This window comes from Indicator indicator, chromosome Z (genome assembly GCF_027791375.1).
Source record: "Indicator indicator isolate 239-I01 chromosome Z, UM_Iind_1.1, whole genome shotgun sequence".
NCBI lineage: Eukaryota > Metazoa > Chordata > Aves > Piciformes > Indicatoridae > Indicator > Indicator indicator.
In genome coordinates, this window is record NC_072053.1 from 82160190 (window position 1) to 82182825 (window position 22636).

At 45.0% G+C, this 22636-nt stretch overlaps 1 protein-coding gene across 1 annotated transcript in view; it reads right to left on the reverse strand.

The window, feature by feature from the left end:
- The window catches only part of DGKQ (diacylglycerol kinase theta), a 125921-nt gene that overhangs the window by 91086 nt on the left and 12199 nt on the right, over positions 1 to 22636 (reverse strand). The window contains exon 2 of the mRNA XM_054397647.1: positions 2216 to 2295. Coding sequence (XP_054253622.1) covers positions 2216 to 2295 — 80 coding nt within the window. The remainder of the gene's footprint in view (positions 1 to 2215; positions 2296 to 22636) is intronic.

Consider the following 22636-nt stretch of genomic DNA (forward strand, 5'->3'; position numbering starts at 1 on the left):
AAATAAATAAATAAATAAATAAAACCCCACCAGTGTTCCCTCTTATGTTGAAACTCCTCATAAAGAAATCATAAATAATTTGAGAGGAGAACAGGGAGATTAAGAAAATAAACTTTCTGCACATTCTATAAATGATTAACATTTGGGTGGGTTTTTTTTTTCCTCCTTTGTTATGTTTTTTAAGCAAATGCCAAGTTCAATATTTACTTCGACAGAGTCTGCACACAGAACGACGTCTCCCATATGGCAGACTTCACTTCCACAGCAGACTGGGATTTGATGCAACTTTGGATGACCATGACAAGGAGGAGAAGACTGTCCAGAAAGAACAGCATCATTTCAAAGCATCGTTGTTAGAGCTCCACAGCAACAACCCAGAAGGCTCTTTGCAGTTAAACACAGCACCACTGAACCACAAACAGCTTTGAGGTCTGACAACAACACTCAAATTCTACTGCACAGCAAGGACAATTACATTTTGTGTCTATACAGTGAACAACTGGATAAAACTCATGTTTTGGGGCAGGTAGAGAATGGGGACTGGCAAAAGAACAAAAGGACTACGCTGACATTGAGGACAAAGTGGAAGCATTGGTAAGTTTAAATGCAAGATTTTTAAGGTGGAAAAGCAAAAGGAACAAACACTACTTTGAACAGTGAACTGCATGCAGAGCAAATTCACAAAGGAAGCAGTCACAAATGCCTACAGCTATGACACTCTGAACTAAACAAAATGTTTCCCAGTTGGATTTGTCCCATCCACAAAAAGGTCCTTGAAAAGAGACCTGTATCATCGGACTCCTTTTCCCATGCTACAACAGCTGATTGCCAGCACACTGAAGCAGCAGAAGACAAGTCTTAGCAAGTGCATTTTTCACTATCTAAATGTCCCTTTATCACAGGTTCTAAGAGCTACAAAAGTATTTTTCACTATTTCACTGACAATTTTCTATGTGCCTCACTGACAATTTTCTATGTGCCTCATGCCACCTAAGTTAGATTTCTCAAAATGAAAAGCACATAAGGGAAGAGGAAGTGTGTAGCAAAACCTAACAGGATTATCACCTAGACAAAGCAAATTTAAGAAAAAACAAGTGGCTAATTTCTCTCTTTAGGAACTCAGTTGCTTTAACTTGAGTTACATATTGTTTTAAACTTTCTCATCTCACCCCCTACACGGGTTTCCAAAACATAAAAGGGCTTGTAAAGCTCATTAGGATATAAAGAAGGGAATCATCTCCCCTTCACAGGTTCCCAGGTCTACACAGTATGTTCCCTAAATGTCCTTTCAGCCAGTGAGGCCTGTAATGCACAATTCTGATTCTACAGCCATGTCTCATTAGACTTTTGCATGTGGCTCTTTAAGGTATCTGTAGTGATTTACCTCTTCTCTGGTTACGTTTCTCATCTTCTTCTCTTTTTTTCCTTTTCTGCCAGCATTTTCCAAGTAGGTGATAACACTGTTTTCTTCTCAGTTTAGCATCTTAATACCTTAATTGCATCCTATTACCCTCTTCAAATTTAAATTTCATCTCTCACACCCTTTAAAATCAGTCTCTTAAATGTGAAGTCTTGTGAGAGAAAAAAAGTTACAGGGCAACTGAAAGCAAGTACTTTATTAATTCCTTAAACAAACAAATTTGAGTTATCACCAATTCAAGCCCTGTCCCTCTTGATTTTTGGCTTTAAAATCCCATGTTTTTAAAAATACAATGGCTTTATGCTCTGGATACAACAAACAAGAAAAACCTTAAAATGCAGCAATCAATAGAAGCCAAACACAGCGTCTTTGCGAGGCAGAGAAGCTTCAGCATTCTCTCAGTAAGATGTAATCGCTGCAATACACTTGGTGGTGTACAGAGGTCATCAGTATGACACATGGTGTGGTTTTCTGAGAGGACTGATACACATCAGTCACTCCACTCCACTACTGCAAGGCTTCCAGGTAATGACACACACACATAAGAACATCCAGTAACAGCTGAAGAATGCAAACAACTGCTCTTCAAAGGCAGTCTATCTACAGCTGCCCATAGCAGGGACTTTTCAAAGGAAATGCAACTTTGCCTTTGAGCAGCTATAAAAGCCTCAGTGATGACTAACACAATGGATTTAAGCATTACCACGAGCCACCACTGTTCTACACCGTGTTTATTAGTGACATAATTCTGCTGTTATCCAGACAAAAGAGACAAGGCAGAGTGTGCTTACTCACCCTTACAAGGCTGGGAGCAATACATGAGCACGGTATCTTGACATTCTTGAGGCACTTTTCATGAGACATGAAGTTGCAGACTGGGGGGGAAATCAAATAAGAACAATCAGCAAGTCTTCACAAACAAAGGACTTTGTGAAAAACAAACAAATGATCATATGGAGGTACAATAAGAACCATCAGCAAGTCTCCCGTTTAACATCTTTATCAATTGAGAGGGGATCTAATAAATGTCTATAAATATCTGAGGGCTGGGGGTCAGGGAGGAAGGGACAGCCTCTGCTCACTTGCACCCTGTGATAGGACAAGGAGCAATGGATATAAACTACAGCACAGGAGGTTCCACCTCAACAGGAGGAGGAAATTCTTCACTGTGAGGGTCCCAGAACACTGGAACAGGCTGCCCAGAGAGGTTGTGGAGACTCGTTCTCTGGAGGCTTTCAAGACCCATCTGGATGTGTTCCTGTGCAATGTGCACCAGATGATATGGTCCTGCTCTGGCAGGGGGGTTGGACTGTAAGACCTCCAGAGATCCCTTCCAGTCCCTAACATCCTGTGATCAATGATCTTGATGAGGAGCTAGAGTGCACCACTAGCAAATTTGCAGATGACACCAAGTTAGGTGGGAGTGTTGATCTGCTTGAGCGTAGGGAGGCTCCACAGAGAGGCTTAGACAGACTGGCTGAGTTCAACAGGATGAAGTCCAACAAGGCCAAATGCCAGGTGCTACACTGCTGCACTTGGGCCATAACAACCCCAGGAATGCTCCGTGCTTGGGGAAGTGAAGCTCTAAAGTTGTCCATCAGAAGGGGACCCTGGCGGTTCTCATCAGCAAGCAGCTGAATATGAGCCAGCAGTGTGCCTAGGTGGCCAAGAAAGCCAATAGCATCCTGGGCTGGATCAGCAGTAGTATGACCAGCAGGAGTAGGACAGTGATTGTCCCCCTGTACCTGGCAGTGACGAGGCCACACCTCGAGTACTGGGTTCAGTTCTGGGCCCCTCAGAACAAGAAAGACATCAAGGTGCTGGAGCTGGTACAAAGAAGAGCAACTCAGTTGGTGCAGGGTCAAAGAACACATCTGAGGGAACTGGGACTGTTCAGTCTGAGGAAAAGGAGGCTGAGGGGAGACCTTATCACCCTCTACAACTACCTGAAAGGACAATATAGACAGGTAGGTGCCAGTCTCTTCTCACAGGTAATTAGTGACAGAACAAGAGGGAACAGCCTCAAGCTGCACCAGGGGAGGTTTAGGCTGGACATTAGGAAACTTCTTTTTTTCACTGAAAGAGCGGTCAAGCATTGGAACAGCCTGCCCAGGGAGGTGGTTGAGTCACCATCCCTGGAGGTGTTGAAAGGTTGTTGAGATGTGGCACTTAGCAACATGGTTTAGTGATGATCTTGGTAGAGTAGGGTTAATGGTTGGACCTGATGATCTCAAGGGTCTTTTCCAATCTGAATGATGCTGTGAAGGGGTTTTGTGAAACATCAAACCATCAGTCCTATGGAGTGGCACACAATTAGGAACACGTCTTTTCAACCACCTTTGTTCTCCCCTAGGTTTGAGAACCTACACAACCGTCACATTTCTTGTGGTGGTGAACCTCAGCTCATTTTGCTACTAAGATGTTGGAAATGGAAAAAAGGAGAGTTTACCCCAAGGCATTACAGGCTTACAGCAAAGTCAATCTCTCCCACACTCTCCCTCTCTTCCTAAGCACTAAAATGGGCTCTTAAATTTCAAGAGAGATTTCAAACAGTCTGAAGACCAAAACAGCTCTTTGATGTAGCCAAAGCAGAGGGACATGTTTGAAAGTGAATTATTCTACCAGTGAGTGTATGTGACAGGAATAGATGGGAGAAAATACACTATTGTTACACACTGAGCATAATGGATGACAGAGACTAAATTAAAGGTCACTAGTTGCATGCAGCTTTGAAAGTCAAGAAAAACTAATTATTTTACTGTGGAAGCAACAAGAGGTTTAGAATTCCACCAAGCTCCACTGCTTTCAAGCAAGCCAATATTTGGGGGAAAAAAAAAAACAAAACACCAAAAATAATTTCTCATGGGGATGATATTTTCCACAGCTTCTTACCACGAATTTACATGACACTAAGCTGTGCAAAGAAAACAAGGGATTCTTTATTTCACTCCCATCACCTCACATCAATTAGGAACTAATAAGCCATGTGGCTATGGCTTTAGAACCCTCTTTCTTTCAGGACTAATCTCTACCAGTCCAAGTGTGAAGCCTTGCACAGAGAGCTGGGCCCCAACCTCCAGCATCGAAGCAAAGACCTCTCCCAGTGCCTGGGCTGAAAATCCCTTGCAAGTGGCATCTGCTGCTGTACACAAGTGTCCCTCCTTTTCAGAACCACCTCCTAATTGAAAAGCCCCTGTAGGCTTCAAGCTCCCCATCTGCAGCTCACTGCCATTACTGTGTGCTAGTGCCATCCACACCAGACAATTTTCCTCTCCTTCCCCTTCTCCAGCTCACTGACTTCTGATTTCACAACTCTGTTTCTCTCATGCCAACTCAAGCAACTAAAACCCAGGTCTATTTCTTCATGTGGCTTACTGTCAGTCCATACAAAGTAACCCATCCCTTTGGTGGCACAAAAAGAATGACTTCTCTCACGTTGGCATTCATCTCAATGCAAGCAGTAGGCAGATGTTTGTTTTACATTAGTCTGCAAGTCAGAAGAAGCAGCAGCAGCACTGCAAGTCATTACTGTGTCCAAACATGTTATCCATCATCCATGGCTGAGCACTGAGTGACTACTGCACTGATGAAAGAAACTGGGAACAGAGCAGATCCAAAACTTCTGCTGGGTACTATGAAGTGTTATGTGCATCTCTGGCAGCATTCTTGACTAAATGGGGCAGATGAAGGACTGGAAATAGTCAGCAAAAAAGATATTAAAGCAGGTTCTCAGAGATGAAAAGGTAGATACCCACAATATTTGGAGGTGGTATTATGGAGGAAGAAGCACACAGTCCATCAGCACAGAGAAGGCCAGAGAGAGCAAAGTGGCTGCCAGGGTGGAGGAAAGATGAATCTCCTTCTCTAGAAAACAGGTCTGGCCCTGCACAAAGAACTGCTGAACTCTTATCAACCTTAAGTATGTTATCACAACATGGATGTAGATGAACGCAACCCACTCTCCTCAGGTTTATACAACATTTCTACTGATGTTTTCAGGAGGGTCAGCTGGTTGCTGTGAGAGCAGATCTGCAGAGGCTGCCTGCCCCTTATCAGCTAGTCTGAAATTTATTACATACACCTTGCCACTGCCAGGTGACATTTACCTCAGACATTATTTAGGTGGTGCCTGCAGCTCAGCTGAACCTGGCTGGGTGAGAAGGACTGACCTCTGCAGGCAGAAGCATACTGAAAAAGGTTACCACAACTCACAAGAGGTGACAGTATGAGGCCTCAAATATAAAGAGGCATATCTCAAGAACTTGATAAAGGAGTGAGCACTAGTCCAGGAGAAAGCATCAGTAACTAATGAAATTCATTGAAATGGCATTGGTTCCCCTCTGGTTCAGAAGTGAGCAGACCTGAAAGAAAACCACAGAGGAAGGCACTGCAGATCACTCCCAGAAACTTTGGGCTCTGCAAGAAGCAGCAGGCAACCGAACTCTGCAAGAACATTACCTGCAGGTGGCTACTGGCTTTATTTTACCTGCACACACAGTAACTCAATGCCCAATTTAACCAAGCACTACACAAACACCTCAGGGAATTCAGAGGATGCAGCTGTAAACCAGCTCAGAGAAGGGAGGCTCCTTCCACAGGGCATGGATCTTGAGAGATGGCCAGAGATGGTCAGAGACTTGAGACAACTCAAATCACTACACAATACCATTCAATTTTCAATATATGGTGACAGAAGCAGGAAAACATGGTCCTGGAATAAAGATGGCATCTCACAGCACAGAAATACATATTCAAGAGTTGAAACTCCAGAAAGGTTGTAAAATCAGAACATGGAGGAAAGTTTCAGACATGGGAGTAAAACAGGGAGGGCCATAAAGGTTTTGTTTGACTAACTGCACACAGGAAAAGACAACACACAAAACAACTAATTTCCTAGAATTTCAAGGGAAAGACTGAAGCATCTGCCGAGAGACAAATTGAGGACTATCAGGAGACAATGGCAGGAGATCAGCAGTGCCCAGACAGGGACTGGTAGACTCTCCATGAAAGATTTTCACCCATTTTTCAGGAGGTGCCCCCCTTCTCCTCTGCCCATTACATGCCTCAAATTAAGCAGGGAGGATGAGCTCTGGCTATGTGTCTTTTTCCTGTTCCACAGAATTCCTCAGGGAGTGAGCTAACTCTTACAAGTCACTATTTTGTTTTTGTTTTCCACATTCCCCACAGAAAGAAAGAAAGAAAGAACGAATGATATGGCAGCAAGCCAAACTCAAGCATGAACAATATTGTGGGAGGAAATCCTAAATCTGTATCAGTAGGCCCAAAGCAGCAACACATCTAAACCTGAAGTTCTGACAGCCAGGAGAGGTTTGGTGGGCTTTAAGGTCCGATCTTTCACCAGGAAAAACAGGCCAGAAGACACTGTGTGAAGTTTCAGGAGATGAAATGCAAAATTGTGGGGGGGGGGGGAAGAAAAGCATTTAAAGGAAGAGGAAGGCTGTTTTTCACAAGGAAGAGGACATGCTGTTCTATTTATAGGAACAGGATTTCTTCATACATACACAAACTCAGTGGTGAGCTACCAGCATACACATTTATGGATTGTCTAAGTCAAAGCAAAGCAATTTCAGTTGCAGCTTTCAGATACTGTATACAAAACTGATGGTTTCAGTCAGGCTTGAAAGGCTGCAGCACTCAGTGCATTGTAAGCACTGCCAAAAATGCCAAAACAGCACAGATGAAGGAAAAGACAAGCACTTGGGGTATATTTGAAGAAAACAGAGCCTGCAAACTTCAAATTGGACTTTGGATCACAGAATGGGTTAGGTTGGAAGGGACCTTAGACATCATCTACTCCAACCTCCCCGCCATGGGCAGGGACAGCTCTCAACTAGACTCAGCTGCTCAAGGCATCATCCAACCTGGACTTGAACAACCCCAGGGAGAAGGCATCCACAACCTCCCTGGGCAACCTATGAATCTCACCACCCTGGTACTGAAGAACTTCTTCCTAAGATCCAGTCTAAACCTACTTTCCTCAGCTTCAAACCAATCCCCCTCCAGTCCTCCTACAGGATCCCTTCAGGTATGGGAAGGCAGCTCTAAGGTCCCCCCAGAGTCTTCTATTCTCCAGGCTGAACAACCCTCAGCCTATCCTCACAGCAGAGGTGCTCCAGCTCTTGGATCATCTTTGGACTTACTCCAACAGCTCTGTGTCCTTCTTATGCTGAGGACACCAGCACTGGACCAGAACTGGATGCAGTATTGGAGGTTGGGATCTCACAAGAGCAGAGTCAAGGGGGAGAATTCCCAGCGACCACATATTGTTGCTTTGTTGTTGCAGCTTCAGTCTTAGGTGGTGTTAAAAAATTGCTTCCATTTAATTTTTTTTTTTAATGACCTACTCAGCACAGTTCACTTTTGCTGATTTTCAAAGGTAAACTTATTTGCATTTACATTTTAACACATTGGTCTTGATTTCATTTATTTTAACAACTGTATTAATAAATCTCATTTTCACATTTGCTAAACATTTTTAAAAGTAGAGATGTCAACATAAAGACCGAAATGGATTCCATTCTTTCGTGGAAGTTTTATCAATTAAATATAAGAGTCATTGTAGACCTATTTGCATGTATGTTCTTAACCCAAGAACATACCTCTCATTTCAGGGAGCATTCATTTTTGAGTTTACCAAAGGCACCTCCAGAGCAAACTTCAATCCCTCTTCCAGCCCTCAGTTGTCTGGATTTGGTGTCCTGTCAGTTGCCTCCTGCTCCTCTGCTTCTGGTTCTCACATCTCAATTAATTTGCAGCAGTACCATGAGCAGCAGGGACATTCTCTCTTTCTTTCAACTAATTCCCTCCTGTTGTCCTCACTGCAGGGTGCCACAACCCTTGGGTTTTGCAGGAGGTGGTCAGGTACTGGCACAGGAGCCATCACCCCACCTGCACAAACTATCTCCCAGCAAGTGCCTGCCAATGTTTCTTCCAATCTTTTAACCAGAGTTATTGATTACTAATGACCTAGCTGACTAAAGGGCTTATTTTTCATTCTAAAACAAACCATTTGCTCAGCCAAGAAAAGCCTAGAAATTCAGAATTGTTTCTTTTTTTTTTTTTTTTTTATCCTCCAGCTATGAGTACACAATAAATTTTTCATTTCTGGGAAAAAAATATAAGTGCAATGCATTAAAGAACATACCCAGCTCATTAATGTGAATATAAATAAAACTAAATGAAAAGCAGTAATTCTGTGGAGCATCTTGGTAAATGTAAGACTTGGAAGAACTCCCTGTCTTGGAGGGTTTACTGGACTGGATGGCCTGGTCTGTGTAGGAGTATTACATAAATGAAAACTCTCTACAATCCTCCATAAAAAGACCATCATTTTACATAGATTACATGAAAGAAGTATAAGGAGGATTTTAAAAAAGAAAATACCTTCTTAAAGATCTGTTGCTGTGTGAAGGCCAACAGCATCCTGACCTGGGTCAGCAGCAGCATGGCCAGCAGAGCCACGGCAGTGATTGCCTCCCTGTCCTGGGCACTGCTGAGGCTGCACCTCGAATACTGGGTTCAGTTTTGAGACCCTCACTACAAAAAAGGGCATTGAGGGGGCTGGGGCAGGTCCAGAGGAGGGCAACAAAGCTGGTGAAGGGTCTGGAGAACAGGGCTGGTAAGGAGCAGCTGGGGGAACTGGGGGTGTTTAGTCTGGAGGAGACTGAGGGGAGACTTTCTGACTCTCTACAACTCCCTCAAAGGAAGTTGGAGCCAAGTGAGGGTTGATCTCTTCTCCCAGGTAACAAGCAACAGGACAAGAAGAAATGGCCTCAAGCTGAGCCAGGAGAGGTTTAGATTGGATGTTAGGAAAAGTTTCTTCACTGCAGGAGTGGTAAGGCATTGGAACAGGCTGCCCTGGGAAGTGGTGGACTCTCTGCCCCTGGAGGTGTTCAAAAAACATGTAGATGTGGCACTCAGGGACATGATTTGGTGGTGACTTGGCAGTGCTGGGTTAACTGTTGGGACTTGATAAATGCCTGTTCCCACCTTCTATGAAATACTTTGGGACTCACCAGCAGCTCAGACACCACACAGGCAGTAAACACTGCCTGTGCACTGAGTTTGTATCCTGGCAATGAGGTTGCTTTTGTGCAACTTCTCTCCCCATTTCTAATAATGTGTAGCATGGACGTTGCCTCTTTTTGGCCCTTACAGACTGGGCAGGTATCTCCCTAGAAGCACCACTACAACACTAAGTTAATTTTTCGCTTGATCTGTAAAAGCTGACTCAAGGCTCATCGGCTTCTAAGAGAGTTTTTCTCCCCTTCATACACATCACTTTACATCCATCGACCCCAGGCAATAAAATGATAGATTAAAATCAATTCACTTAAAAAGATTGCTCTGCAGTCCTCAGCAGCTGATGTCAAACATGAACTCTCAGTTCACTACCTACCTTTGAGAAGAGGGTGGTGGTCTATGAGCAACAGAATAGAGTACCATATGCTCTACTAAAATACCATGGCCAGGAATTGACCAGCAGCCTTGTTGGAGTTCATTGCTTCCCTCTGTCTCCTTTCTCTGCCACCCAAACCTAGCTCTGCAGTCAATCTGGTTTTGGTTTTTGCATTTCATGCATGGTGAATGCCAGCTTTCAGCTCCAGGGGGAACCTTCCATGCACTGTACCCTTGGTTCTAACTGTCTACTGCTATGATGCTCAGAAAAACAAGGCAAAGAAAAAGCTATGGTTATGGCCAACAATTGACTCTGGCACTGGATTACCCTTTGGGTGGCCAAGGGTATGTTGTCTACATTTTCTTCACTCTGGCACTGGACCACCCTTTGGGTGGCCCAGAGGTATGTTGTCTACATTTCCTTTTTCAACAACAGGTGTCTGTAAGTGCTAACAGACAATTTCTACCCAAACACGTCATCTTTAAAAGGTTATCTTTAAAAAAAAAGATGTAACACAGCAGATGGAGAAGTACAAAGTCCTTATCAGGTATCCAAAGGGCAGCTTTACTCCTCCTACCCTAAACTGTGAAGTCCCTGTATTCACAGGTATTTTAGGCTTAAAAACTGGAGATACTAATTTTTAAAATCAAACAGATTTATAGCTTCCTGGGCCAGATGCAGGTGGCACAACTATTTTCTATCCAGCTTTAAGGCAACTTCCACTCATTATCATAAACCTCCCCCACCCCAAGACTTTATCTCCTCCTCTTCACATCACAACCTTCAACTCATTACCCATTTTATATATCAAATAAAGCCCATCTGTAATAAAAGTTTTCTTCTTTTCCATCTGAACAGGCAGCTGCAAGGAGCAACATTTTCAGCCAATCAAAGGTAGACAGGTCTCTGGAAAAAACAGGACCATGCCCCTTCCCACCACACATTTCCAGAGGTAGCCATGGGAAGACTGCAACAGGCCACAACTGCCCCAAAGCCTGATTGTTTGGAAAAGAAGGGGTACACCAAAAGTCCAGCTCCTTACAGGTGGCAAAAAGTTAAGATCACAGACATTTACCCTGTGATAACTTTGGCCAGAGCCTGCACTGCTAGCACAGGGATCCAAGAGCCACCTGTCTCCTGGCTGCAAACTCCAGGGTGATGGGCACCAGAAGTCTGAAGATGCTTTCTCCAGGGAACTGCTGGGATTAGGTCAACAAACTGGGAAGGTGACAGCACAGGCTCTTTTTACACTACCACATGCCAGGCACAACAGACCAGCAACCTTGACAAGCAGTCAGAGCCACCAAGTTTAGCAGCAGCCTCGGGGTGGACGAAGGACAAGCAGTGCAGTTTCAAGCCTTGTACCTGGTAGCAAACCTGGCTGTGCTTTAAAAGCCAGCAGGTACTACAGGAAGAATAATGGCTCGTGCCATTTCCTCCAGAGGAGTAACTCACTCCAGCAGGGTGAGTTTTTTAATTCCTTTTCAATGCTTCCAGTAATTTTCGTGTCCATTAACTCCAGTAGAGAACCTTACTGCTGAGTGCAGTGTAAGTGCATTCAGCTACACAGCCTGAAGAGTTAAGGTCAGACTCCCACACGCTGCAGACCAGCAGGACTCCTTTCAGCTTGCTAAAGCACAACAATTTACAGAAGCCAAGAGTCTTTTACTTCGAGTCAATACACTGGATTATAAATTAGACCCTGTAACATACATCTTGTTTTTATCAAGATGAACGAATGAATTACGGGTAAATTACACCTTCAAAAACGTCCAGAGGCTTCCTGTAAAGTTCAGTGATGAGAAGAGACACCCACCACTGCTTCCAGCAAGATCAATATTTCTCTTAAAACAGATACAATAATTTCAAATCTTTGTTTCCTGTGTCACCACCTTACAAAGGCATCAACAATCCGTAACGAGGAGTATTTGAATTTGCCTATGCCACATCAAGCCACTGTTGCAACTCATTCTGCAATTAGAGGCATTTCCTCTCCCTGAAGTCAGAGCTGTTCTTCAGAACACAAATGTTGCTCAGAATTACGAAATGTTCTCCTATTCTAGATGCCAAGCCTGATAATGCTACAAATTCAGCAATTAACAGAAAAGTCTTGGCATTTATCACTAAAAAAAATAATAATAAAAATTAATGACTGTGGGAATCCAAAGGTCTGGCGTGATTTACTCCTGAGAAGACACCTGCTGGGAAGGAAGAGATGAGGACATTTCTGAGAACAAACGATGAGCAAAACACTGGATTTCCATCCTCCTCAGATCTGCATACCAAAACTCACTCCAAGCAGAAAGATGGAAGTGTAGTAACAGCTCTGCTCAGCTGAAGCCAAACATTCACACATTGTAGTTTATACAGTGTGCTATTTCAGTGCCACATACCTACACTGTCAAAATAATTTCTACAACAATATTTACTACTTTGGGCATGAATCTCAGTATGTCCCAGAGGTAACTAATGAAAGCACGTACCTAACACATTAATTTTTACAGACAGCTGGGCAGCAAATGACCTCAAGAGTCCAGCTAGTCTCTCCTTCTGTATACCTGACAGGCATCACCCAAATCTACTCCAAAAATCCAAGCACGAGAGATAACCTAAAGCCTCTCCACACAGCCTACTCTATGTTCTCTGAAGTCCTTACAGTTAGGAGCCTGGTGATTGATGACCAAAACCAAACATTCTTTATTACAACTTAGGTCCAGCCTCCCTTGCCCTGGGTACTACAACCATACTAAAAAAAAAGTTTATTTACCTTTCTCTTTGCAATTGTCTCCTATAGAGACAGATTGCAAGAGTTGGGGTTATTCAGTCTGGAGAAGAGAAGGCTCTGAGGAGCCAATATCTGAAGGGGACCTACAAGAAAGCTGGGGAGGGACTTTTTAGGGTATCAGGTAGTGATGGGACTGGGGGGATTGGAGCAAAGCTAGAAGTGTGTAGATTCAGGTTAGATGTTAGGAAGAAGTTCTTCCCCATGAGGGTGGGGAGACACTGGAACAGGGAGGTAGTGGAAGCCTCATCCCTGGAAGTTTTTGCAGCCAGGCTGGATGTGGCTGTGAGCAACCTGCTGTAGTGTGAGGTGTCCCTGCCCATGGCAGGGGGGTTGGAACTGGATGATCTTTGAGGTCCCTTCCAACCCTGACAGTTCTGTGGTTCTGTGATTCTGTTTCTGCAGCTATGTACCTAACCTGGCAATGTGCTGGTTATTTTAATAGTAAGCACCCAAAATAAGGCTCCTAACAGCACAACAGAAAGGACAGCAAAAAACACGTAAGGTAGCAAATCTTACCTAGACTCTCAAGGGGTTATTCTCCCCTCACAATAAAAATAAAATAAAAATTTAAAAAAAAAAAGAAAAGGAATAAAAGAGAGTGCTCAGCAACCAAGAGCACTGCTAGAATAAAAGAAAACAAGATGTTCTCTTCTTACTCCTCTTATTAAGGAAAGGGATTCAAATATTTGTTCAGTCCAGCCACTTTTCCCAAGGTTACCCTGAAACACAGCAGGGGCCTCTGCCTTCTGGTGGATCACCAAATAAAACTATTTTAAGTCCAGGCCCTGGAGAGGCTTCCAAAACTCCCACTTTGTTTGCCAGCATTCAGAGATGTCTTAGCTTCCACCTCGGTTCTGCCAGGGCTCGGCGCTCATGAACCAGCAGCCTGGTTTGTAAAGAGGCTGGTTATGAGTGCTTGGGGAAGAAAGACAAGCAGGGAAGAGCTGAGCATGGAAGGAGAATCAGGTTACTCAGATGGTTTTAGTAAAAGCACACCCCTGCACACAACAGCAAGGGTGCACAGTGCAGGAGGCACGGCCACTGCAGCGCACTTAAAAGAGGGAAGGAGGAAGGACCACTGCCTATAGATGGACCAAGCAAAACAAACAAGAAATCCAGCAAAGCCAGGGAGCAAACCAAAGCTTCAAAGCACTTTTGCAAGACAATAACAGTCTCTACTTTCCAAACAATGAATCAGTGGGACTTAAAGGGCATATCAGCACCAAGAAAATTCAGGCCAAGTCAGCCTAACTCTTATCAAAACAAAGCTTTATTTTGGTCAAAACCGAGCAGCTTGTTTCCTCCTCTCTTCCTGCTCTTCCACAGCATGTGCCTGACACGACAGAAGCCAAAATAAAGGCTTCATCTTACAGTGCCTCAGTCCTTCAGGGGCTTTTTCACTCACTTCTGAAGTTATCCTCAGTCCTGCAAGCAGGCTGTTCCCTTCACCACCAGACTGAAGAGATCCATTAACAATTAGCAGACAATAGCTTTGAAGAAATGCCCACAGGCTAAGTAGTCATAGACAGGAGAAAAAAAAATACTTTGGGAATTTTTTTTCCCCCCTAAAAGACAAAAAGTCCTCAATGTTTTAAAATTACTACCTAAAACACACTGTTTTCAGACTGCCTACACAGACAGGGCCATTCAAGATGATGGAGGAGATGGTGCTTTAATGAGCAACTTAAAAGCAATGCTCTCTTTTCACTGGAAGCTCGTGGGTCTTAACTTTTACATTTGTTAAGGCAGCTTCGGAGCTCCTTTTCCATTGCAGCAGCTTGCCAACACAGACACATTTAGCTTTTTTTTTTTTTTTTTTGTTTAGGACTGTGACCACAGGCCAGCCTGAAGACTGTGACTATTCATTGAAAGGAATGCTGGATGCAGTAGGTGGAACTTGCCAGCTTATTTCCCAATTCAGCAGAAACATGCAAAGACCTGTATGCAACATTGGTGTGTGCTCTCTCAGACGAAAACACAACCTAGTTTAAGTTTAGAAGTCTGTTGTGCAACGCTTGCTAAATGTCACCAGGAGAGCTGTCACTAGAACCTTTGCTCTTCCCAGAACATTTCAGACAATGGCAAGACAGGAATGGAAAAAATCTCTGAAGGCTTTAAGAAATCAGACATGTAAAACACCCTTCTCTCTCACTAGAGTGAGAAACGTTAAGCCTTTGCTTGTTCAGTGATACTACATTGTGGATTCTCCTCCTCTGACAATCCAGAAGATCTGAAAAACCTGTTAAAGCTTTGCAGATGTTTACTGAGCATCCTTACAGATCACTTCTACTTGCCAGGTCTTTCTCTCTCCAGGGCTCTCCAGTCTTACCAAAACCACATCTGCTACTGCTTTAAATGGAGCTATCAGCACATGCCCTGTCTGATAAAAATGCAGTTTTCACACACACACACAATGGGGACTACACTCTACATTTCCAGAACAAGCAAGCTCTATTTATAGGTACAGACACCCAAAAAGGAATGGTTTTTTAACATCTGAGCTCTGTAATTTCAAGGCAGCACTTTTCAACTCCTATTCATTTGTACTTCAGAGATGCTGTGAAGAAATAACACAGCAACAAGTCAAGTGAAAACAGGACAGGCTACTGAATAACCAGTCAAATGAGTTCAATGACACACTTAAAAGCATCAATCATGAAAGCACACATCTGGTTCTAAGAGGTTTGCTGGAAAGGTTGCAACCTTACAAAGCCCCTGGGCCACCTAAGGACCTCTGACTCTCTCATCATTAAGTCTATAAATAAGTTGGAGTCTTAACAACAAAGTCTACCTTGTTTCTCCAACTTCCCTGACAAATGAACCAAGAGAACTTCCCATGTCACAAGAACGCCCCCCTCATCCTTCCATTCTCCTGACTTCACCCAGAGGAGGTTTCCTAAATAGGATTTATTCTGTTGTTTTATTGGTGAAGCCAGAGCACCTACAGCTGGAAATGACACAGGCACCTGCACTGCGTGATTAGTGTCCTGGTTTGAGCTAGAACAGTACTAATTCTGGTCAGTGATTTGATTTCTCAGCTCAGTCTCTGCTCAGTGATGGCCCTTTCTGAAGTTCCGGACAGGTTTGCACAGCCAGTGGTAGCTTCTAGCAGTGAGAAGGCTGATGGAGAGAATTACTCCCATGGGTTGGTGTGACAACCAAGGTCACTGCTCAATCCTGTGTGCAGCCTTTTACTAAAGGCTGCACCCTTAGGAAGGAGCAGACAGGACCAACAAGGGATTCTTTCCATGTGTGTCATGTTCAGTACAAAGCTGAGGGATCACAAGGGTCAAGATCTTTCTCTTCTTCAATGGCCAAGGTCCATGAGTCCATTTCCAGAATCCACCTCCTGACTAGTTCCTATCCGCCACATCCGAGTACAGTCTGGAACTTCTGCCACATCATTGGTGGTGAGAGTGACATAACTGCCATCAGGGTGTTGGGTTTGGTAACTGTTTTGTATTTATTTACATGTCTTTTATTCTTTTTTTTTGCATTAAGACTGGTTTTGTTTTCCAACCCATCAGTCTCTCTCCCTTAATCCCTTCTGGTCCCCTTCAGGAAGGCAGATGGGTTCATAGAGAACCTCTGTCACTCACTCGCTCAGTGGCCAGCCCAGCCCTGACCCTTGACAATTATTTCCTCCAGAACTTTGCAGTCCAAAGAGTAAATAAGAACTGCACAACCAAACTGTACCACAGCAGCAAAAGCAGCTGTCTCCATTTAGTCGACAGCCTTGCCTAGGTCACAGCCACAGCCAGCAGAAAACTGAGACACCCAACCAGCAGCACCTGTCCTGCTGCAGTCCACTTTCCTTCCATGCTGTCCAGTATAGTCAGTAACAACATGGCCTGGCTGAATGCAAGCTTCAATGAAACCAACTGGCTGGATGGTCACATGGGTGAGACCCCCCCCAGGGATGATAGCCTTCAGTTAAATTTCCCATGAGGACCCCATCACCAATGACCCCAGTTAAATTTCCCCACTTACAGTGAGCATGATCTTCAGGGTATGGAATAGTTCAGCTGGCCAGCTTGGGTCAGCTGCCCTGGTTTTCACTTCTCCTTGCTTCAGCATTCGACTAACTCAGAACTGTTCACTTTGGAGACCCACACACCACAGCTGGCCAGAAGTAGACCCAAAGTGTTTTGTCAGCTTTGTCCTCACTGAATCAGGTGCTGCAGTCTTCTCAGACATGCAGCTTTCTTGAAGAGAAAACTGATTCTATGCTTCTATCCCAGTGAAACAGGTTAGAGGATGAAGGTTGCCCAGATTGAAAAAAAAAAAAAAAAATATTCTGGATCATGTAACACAGCTGTGGGAGATTCTGCCAGCTCTTCAAGATTGCAGCCTTTACACTACCAGCTTGAAACCTGACAGAAAAACCTCTGAACACCCTCACTGCACTTGCAGTGAAAGGCTGTGGCTCCTAATGTCCTTGTAGAGAGGAGAGAGACCTCCCAGTGACACACTTCAGAATTTCAGCACAAAGCCACAGGGCTATGAAGAAAATCAAGTACCAGATACCACTACAGCCAAGCCTCTTGAAGACCACTGAAACATCAGTCTTTCCCCCTGGTTCTGTCTTAAGCTGGAGCCTCTTTTGTCTTCTGCTGCAGATTGCCCATGCAATCTACAGAACCACAGATGAAAAACAGTGGCAAGCAGAGAGGTACCAGCTCTGCAGCATCTGTAATTGGAAGAGGACAGCAGGGTCAGAGAAACATGTAAAGATTAAAAAACAAGAGAGTGATCCAGGTGGACCACAGAACCATGCACACCAGTGTCATGAACACTAAAGGAATGGTACTTAGCTCCCTGCAGCTGCTGTCTCCAGCAGCTTCTCCAATTCACTGCTGTCAGGGTGATGCTTTACAAAGAGAAACTTTGTCAATTGTTTATCAGCACTCTCCAGCTGACTCACAGCCACTGGTCAAAACAAAGAGCTGTAGGTTACAGTGTTCAGAACAGAGTAACACAACAAAAACCAGCCCTCAGTGTTAAGGAAAATCCACTAAAACAATTTGACATTTACTGCAACTGTCTTTGCAACTAAAGCCCTGCAGGTTTCCAGCCCACACACATGGTCTCTTGCATTGCTTGCCCAGTACAGTGCATGTAACTCCAGATACCAGATACTCACTTCACAGAAACACAGAAAGGTTGGAAAGGACCTCTGGAGATTGAGTCCAATCCCCCTGCCAAAGCAGGATCACCTAGAGCAGGCCACACAGGAACAAATCCAGGTGGGTTTTAAAAGTCTCCAGAGAGGGAGAGTCCACAGCCTCTCTAGGCAGCCTGCTCCAGGGCTCCAGCACCCTCACAGTTCAGAGATTTCTCCTCATGTTGAGGCAGACCTTCTAGTGGTCCAGCTTGTATCCATTGCCCCTCATGGAACAAGCTGCCCAGGGAGGTGGTTGAGGCTTCATCCCTGGAGATATTCAAGGTGAGGCTCGACAGGGCTCTGGGTGACCTGATCTAGTTGAGGATGTCCCTGCTCACTGCAGGGGGATTGGACTGGATGACCTCTAGAAGTCTCTTCCAACCCAGGGGATTCTATGAGACCAGCCCCTTCTTCTTGACACCCACCCTTGAGGCATTTGTAGAATCATAGAATCAGTCAGGGTTGGAAGGGACCTCAAGGATCATCCAGTTCCAACCCCCCTGCCTTGGGCAGGGACACCTCACACCGGATCAGGCTGGCCAGAGCCTCATCCAGCCTGGCCTTAAACCCCTCCAGGGATGGAGCCTCAACCACCTCCCTGGACAACCCATTCCAGGCTCTCACCACTCTCATGGGGAAGAACTTCCTCCTCATTGTACACTGACATGATCCCCTCTCTGGCTGCTCTTCTCCAGGCTCAACAGCCCCAGGTCTTCCCACCTCACAGAGATGCTCCAGTCCCCTCAGCATCTTCCTGCCCCCTCCACTGGCCTCTCTCTAGTATTTCCCCACCTCTTCTGAAATGGGGAGCCCATAACTGGGCACAGCACTCCAGATGAGGCCCCACCAGGGCAGAGCAGAGAGGTTTCCATAACGAATTTCTGAACACCCAGGTGGACAACACAGATGTCTCCTACAAACATCAGTCCTGTTAACACTTCTGCAATTTTTAGGCATGCTCAAGACAAAACACACCCTCACTTATAAAGGGGAAACTACAGCAGCACATCTTCAGCTTTGAAAAGGAAGAATTCAAGTTACACTTCAATAAACAGGGAGGATCACAGCAGAATTTAAGGCACAGCAGGACTTCAAAAGCCATGATGGCATTTAGACAGAAAACTGTGGTGTTGACACAGTGGCCTAGAATTTCTCACAATACTCTTAAGATTTGGAGGCATTCTCAACATGACAGCATTCAAAGCTGCTGGAACGTAGACCTGCACTAATGCAGAGAATCAGTGGTGCCACACAACCAGTTCAACAAGGGCCAAATGTTGGCTCCAGCACCTTGGGAGGAATAACCCCCTGCACCAGGACAGGTGAAGGGCTGACCTGCTGGAAAACCTGGAACTGCTGGTGGACAAGGTCACCATGAGCCAGCAATGTGCCCTTGAAGGCCAAGAAGGCAAATGGTCTCCTAGGGTCACATGAAGAGTGTGACCAGCATGTGGATAGAGATTCTCCTCCCTCTCTACTCTGCCCTAGAGAAGTCACCTTTGGAGTACTGTGTCCAGTTCTGGGCTCCCCAGTTCAAGAAAGACAGGAAAACCACTGGAGAGAGTTCAGCAGAGGCTACAAAGACACTGAGGGGCCTGGAGCATCTCTGTGAGGAGGAAAGGGTGAAAGACCTGGGGCTGTTGAGCCTGGAGAAGAGTTCCGATCAATGCTCAGCAAGATCTAAAGAGTGGGGGGCAAGGGGATGGGGCCAGACTCTTTTCTGTAGTGCCCAGTGACAGGACAAGGAGAGGGACTTGGGAGTGCTGGGGGATGAGAAGCTCAACAGGAGCTGTCAATGTGCACTTGCAGCCCAGAAAGCCAACCAGAGCCTGGGCTGCATCAGGAGAAGTGTGGCCAGCAGGTCAAGGGAGGTGATTCTCCCCCTCTGCTCAGCTCTGCTGAGACCCCACCTGGAGTACTGCATCCAGTTCTGGAGCCCCTATTACAAGTGGGATATGGACATGCTGGAAGGTGTCCAGAGAAGGGCCACCAGGATGAGCAGAGGGCTGGAGCACCTCTCCTATGAGGACAGACTGAAAGAGTTGGAGCTCTTCAGTCTGGAGAAAAGAAGGCTCTGAGGTGACCTTCTTGTGGCCTTCCAGTATCTGAAGGGGGCTACAAGAAAGCTGGGGAGGGACTTTTTAGGATATCAGGTAGTGACAGTACTGGGGGGAATGGAACCAAGCTGGAAGTGAGGAGATCCAGACTGGACATGAGGAAGAAGTTCTTCCCCATGAGAGTGGTGAGAGCCTGGAATGGGTTGTCCAGGGAGGTGGTTGAGGTCCCATCCCTGGAGGTGTTTGCAGCCAGGCTGGATGAGGCTCTGGCCAGCCTGATCCAGTGTGAGGTGTCCCTGCCCATGGCAGGGGGGTTGGAACTGGATGATCCTTGTGGTCCCTTCCAACCCTGACTGATTCTATGATTCTATGACAAGGGGCAACAGGCACAAACCAGAACATAGGAAGTTCCATCTAAAAAGAAGGAAAAACTTCTTTGCTGTAAGGGTGCTGGAGCCCTGGATCAGGCTGCCCAGAGGGGTTGTGGAGTCTCCTTCTCTGGAGATTCCAAACCCACCTGGACATTGTGATCCTGGGCAAGCTGCTGTGTGTGACTGCCTTAGCAGGTGGATTGGACTAGATGATCTCCAGAGGTCCCTTCCAATCCCTGTCATGCTCTGATTCTGTGATCCACTGCACACAGGGACTCAATGAGTTTGCTCAGTGTTTTGGTGCTGAAACAAACACAAGAATTTCCTCTAAAACACACACTAGTCTTTGAATGTACCAAGTAAGTAGAGACACGCAGCATTTTATGTAAAATCAGCCTCTTCCACTCAATGACACAGTCCCCAGTTAGGAAGGGGGGTTTGTAATACCTAGGAGGTACACTTCCCTCCTCCTTGCTTCTTAAAAACTGAAAACATTAAAAAAAAAATCAAAATTCCTTTAGAGACTAGAATAAAAACCACTGCTAATCTTGGCTAAACCAGCACCCACCTACCTCCACCACAGAGTTATAGTTTTACAATAAACTCTCAGTAGAGCTAAAATGCAGGCCAAATTATTAAGATATGTAACCCCAAGAAGAGTATTCTTCCTTTTTTAACTTGGATAATCTCAGCATTATCTAGGGCATCTCAAAACTTCCTATCCCCACAAAACAAGGGAAAAAAAAAAAAAACCAAAAAACAAACCAAACCCACAAACCACCACCAACAGCAACACCTCAGTCACCATGGCAACCTTTACCTCATTCCTATAGGGCTTCATTTCCAAGGTGCGTCACACACAGAACTATAGGTTTTGAGTGAAAAAACAGAGCTGGGAAGAAGAGAACGGGGAGAAAAAAAAAAAGAAGAAAGCACAAAGCAAAGGAAGATGGTAGTGCTGTGCCAGCTGGGTGAGTACATTCAGTATTTTCTTCAACGTGGTTGCTACGAGAGTATTGACACAGCCGGGAAAACCAAAGGCAAATGATTCATACAGTGGTGAATCAGAGAAAATTAAAACACTCACAAGGCACTCTCTTTCCAGAAGGGCTAAGAAAACTGAAGGTGTTAATGTCTCTGCTTTAAATAAATAAAATCGCCATTCTTAATTTTACTATGAATTGCAAGCGTTTAAAGATTTCTCTTAAGCAAGAGGATTTCAATTCCACTACATAGGTTTAGTCATTGAAGAGGCTCAGATTCACAGATTGCATTGGGTTGGAAAGGACCCTCAAATGTCATCTTGTCCAACCCTTCTGCAGTGTGCAGGGATGTCTCCAATGAGATCAGGATGCCCAGGGCCACATCGAGCCGGGTCTTTGAATGTCTCCAGGGACGGGGCCTCAACCCCATCCCTGGGCAACCTGTTCCAGCTTTTCACCACTCTCAGTTTAAAGAACTTCCTCCTAATGTCCAGCCTAAATCTCCTGTGATCCAGTTTCAAACCGCTACCCCTCAATCCTATCACCACAGGCCCTTCTAAACAGTCCCTGCCCAGACTTTCTGTAGGTCCCCTTCAGATATGGAAATTAAGCCATAAGGTCTCTCTGGAGCCTTCTCTTCTGCAGGCTGAACAGCCCTGATGCTTTCAGCCTGTCTTCACAGCAGAGGTGCTCCAGCCCTCTGAACATCTTTCTGGCTCTTCTTTAGACTTGCTCAATCAGGTCCACGTCTCTCCTGCGTTAAGGGCCCCAGAACTGGACACAGAACTGCAGGTGAGGTCTCACCAGATTATACTTGTCTTGAATCTACACCACAATCTGTTTCACTTGAGTAAGATGTATGAATTCACAGAAGCTGAGCACTTGCACCTATCTGGAGAAAAGAAACCTGCAGTGCAAGTTCTATACCACACCTAGGACAGGGGGTGCTGGATACAAACTGGAACCCAGGAGGTTCTACCCCAATACGAGGAAAATCTTCTTTACTGTGAGGGTGATGGAGCCCTGGAAAAGGCTGCCTGGAGAGGTTGTGGAGTCTCCTTTTCTGGAGAATTTCCAGCCCCACCTGGATGCATTTCTGCATGGCCTGTCCTGGATGATCCTGCTCTGGCAGGGACGTTGAACTCAATCTCCAAAGGTCCTTTCCAACCGCTATCATTCTATGTTTCTACCTCAGGACTACTGAGCTTCAATAGCTCTGTTCACAAAACAGCAAAACTCAAAATCTATCCCTGAGAAGTTATAAATCTTTCTTAAAGAAGGACCAAATGATCTCAAGTTTTTTGTTTATTTTCATTTGGTGTTGTTTTGTTGGGTTTGGTTTTTTTTTTTAATTGATCAGGCTGGCAGAGCAAGTTCTTACAGCAGCTGCTCTCAATTTGTTATGTGACATAATCTGCTGTTGTTTTAAAGACAGGA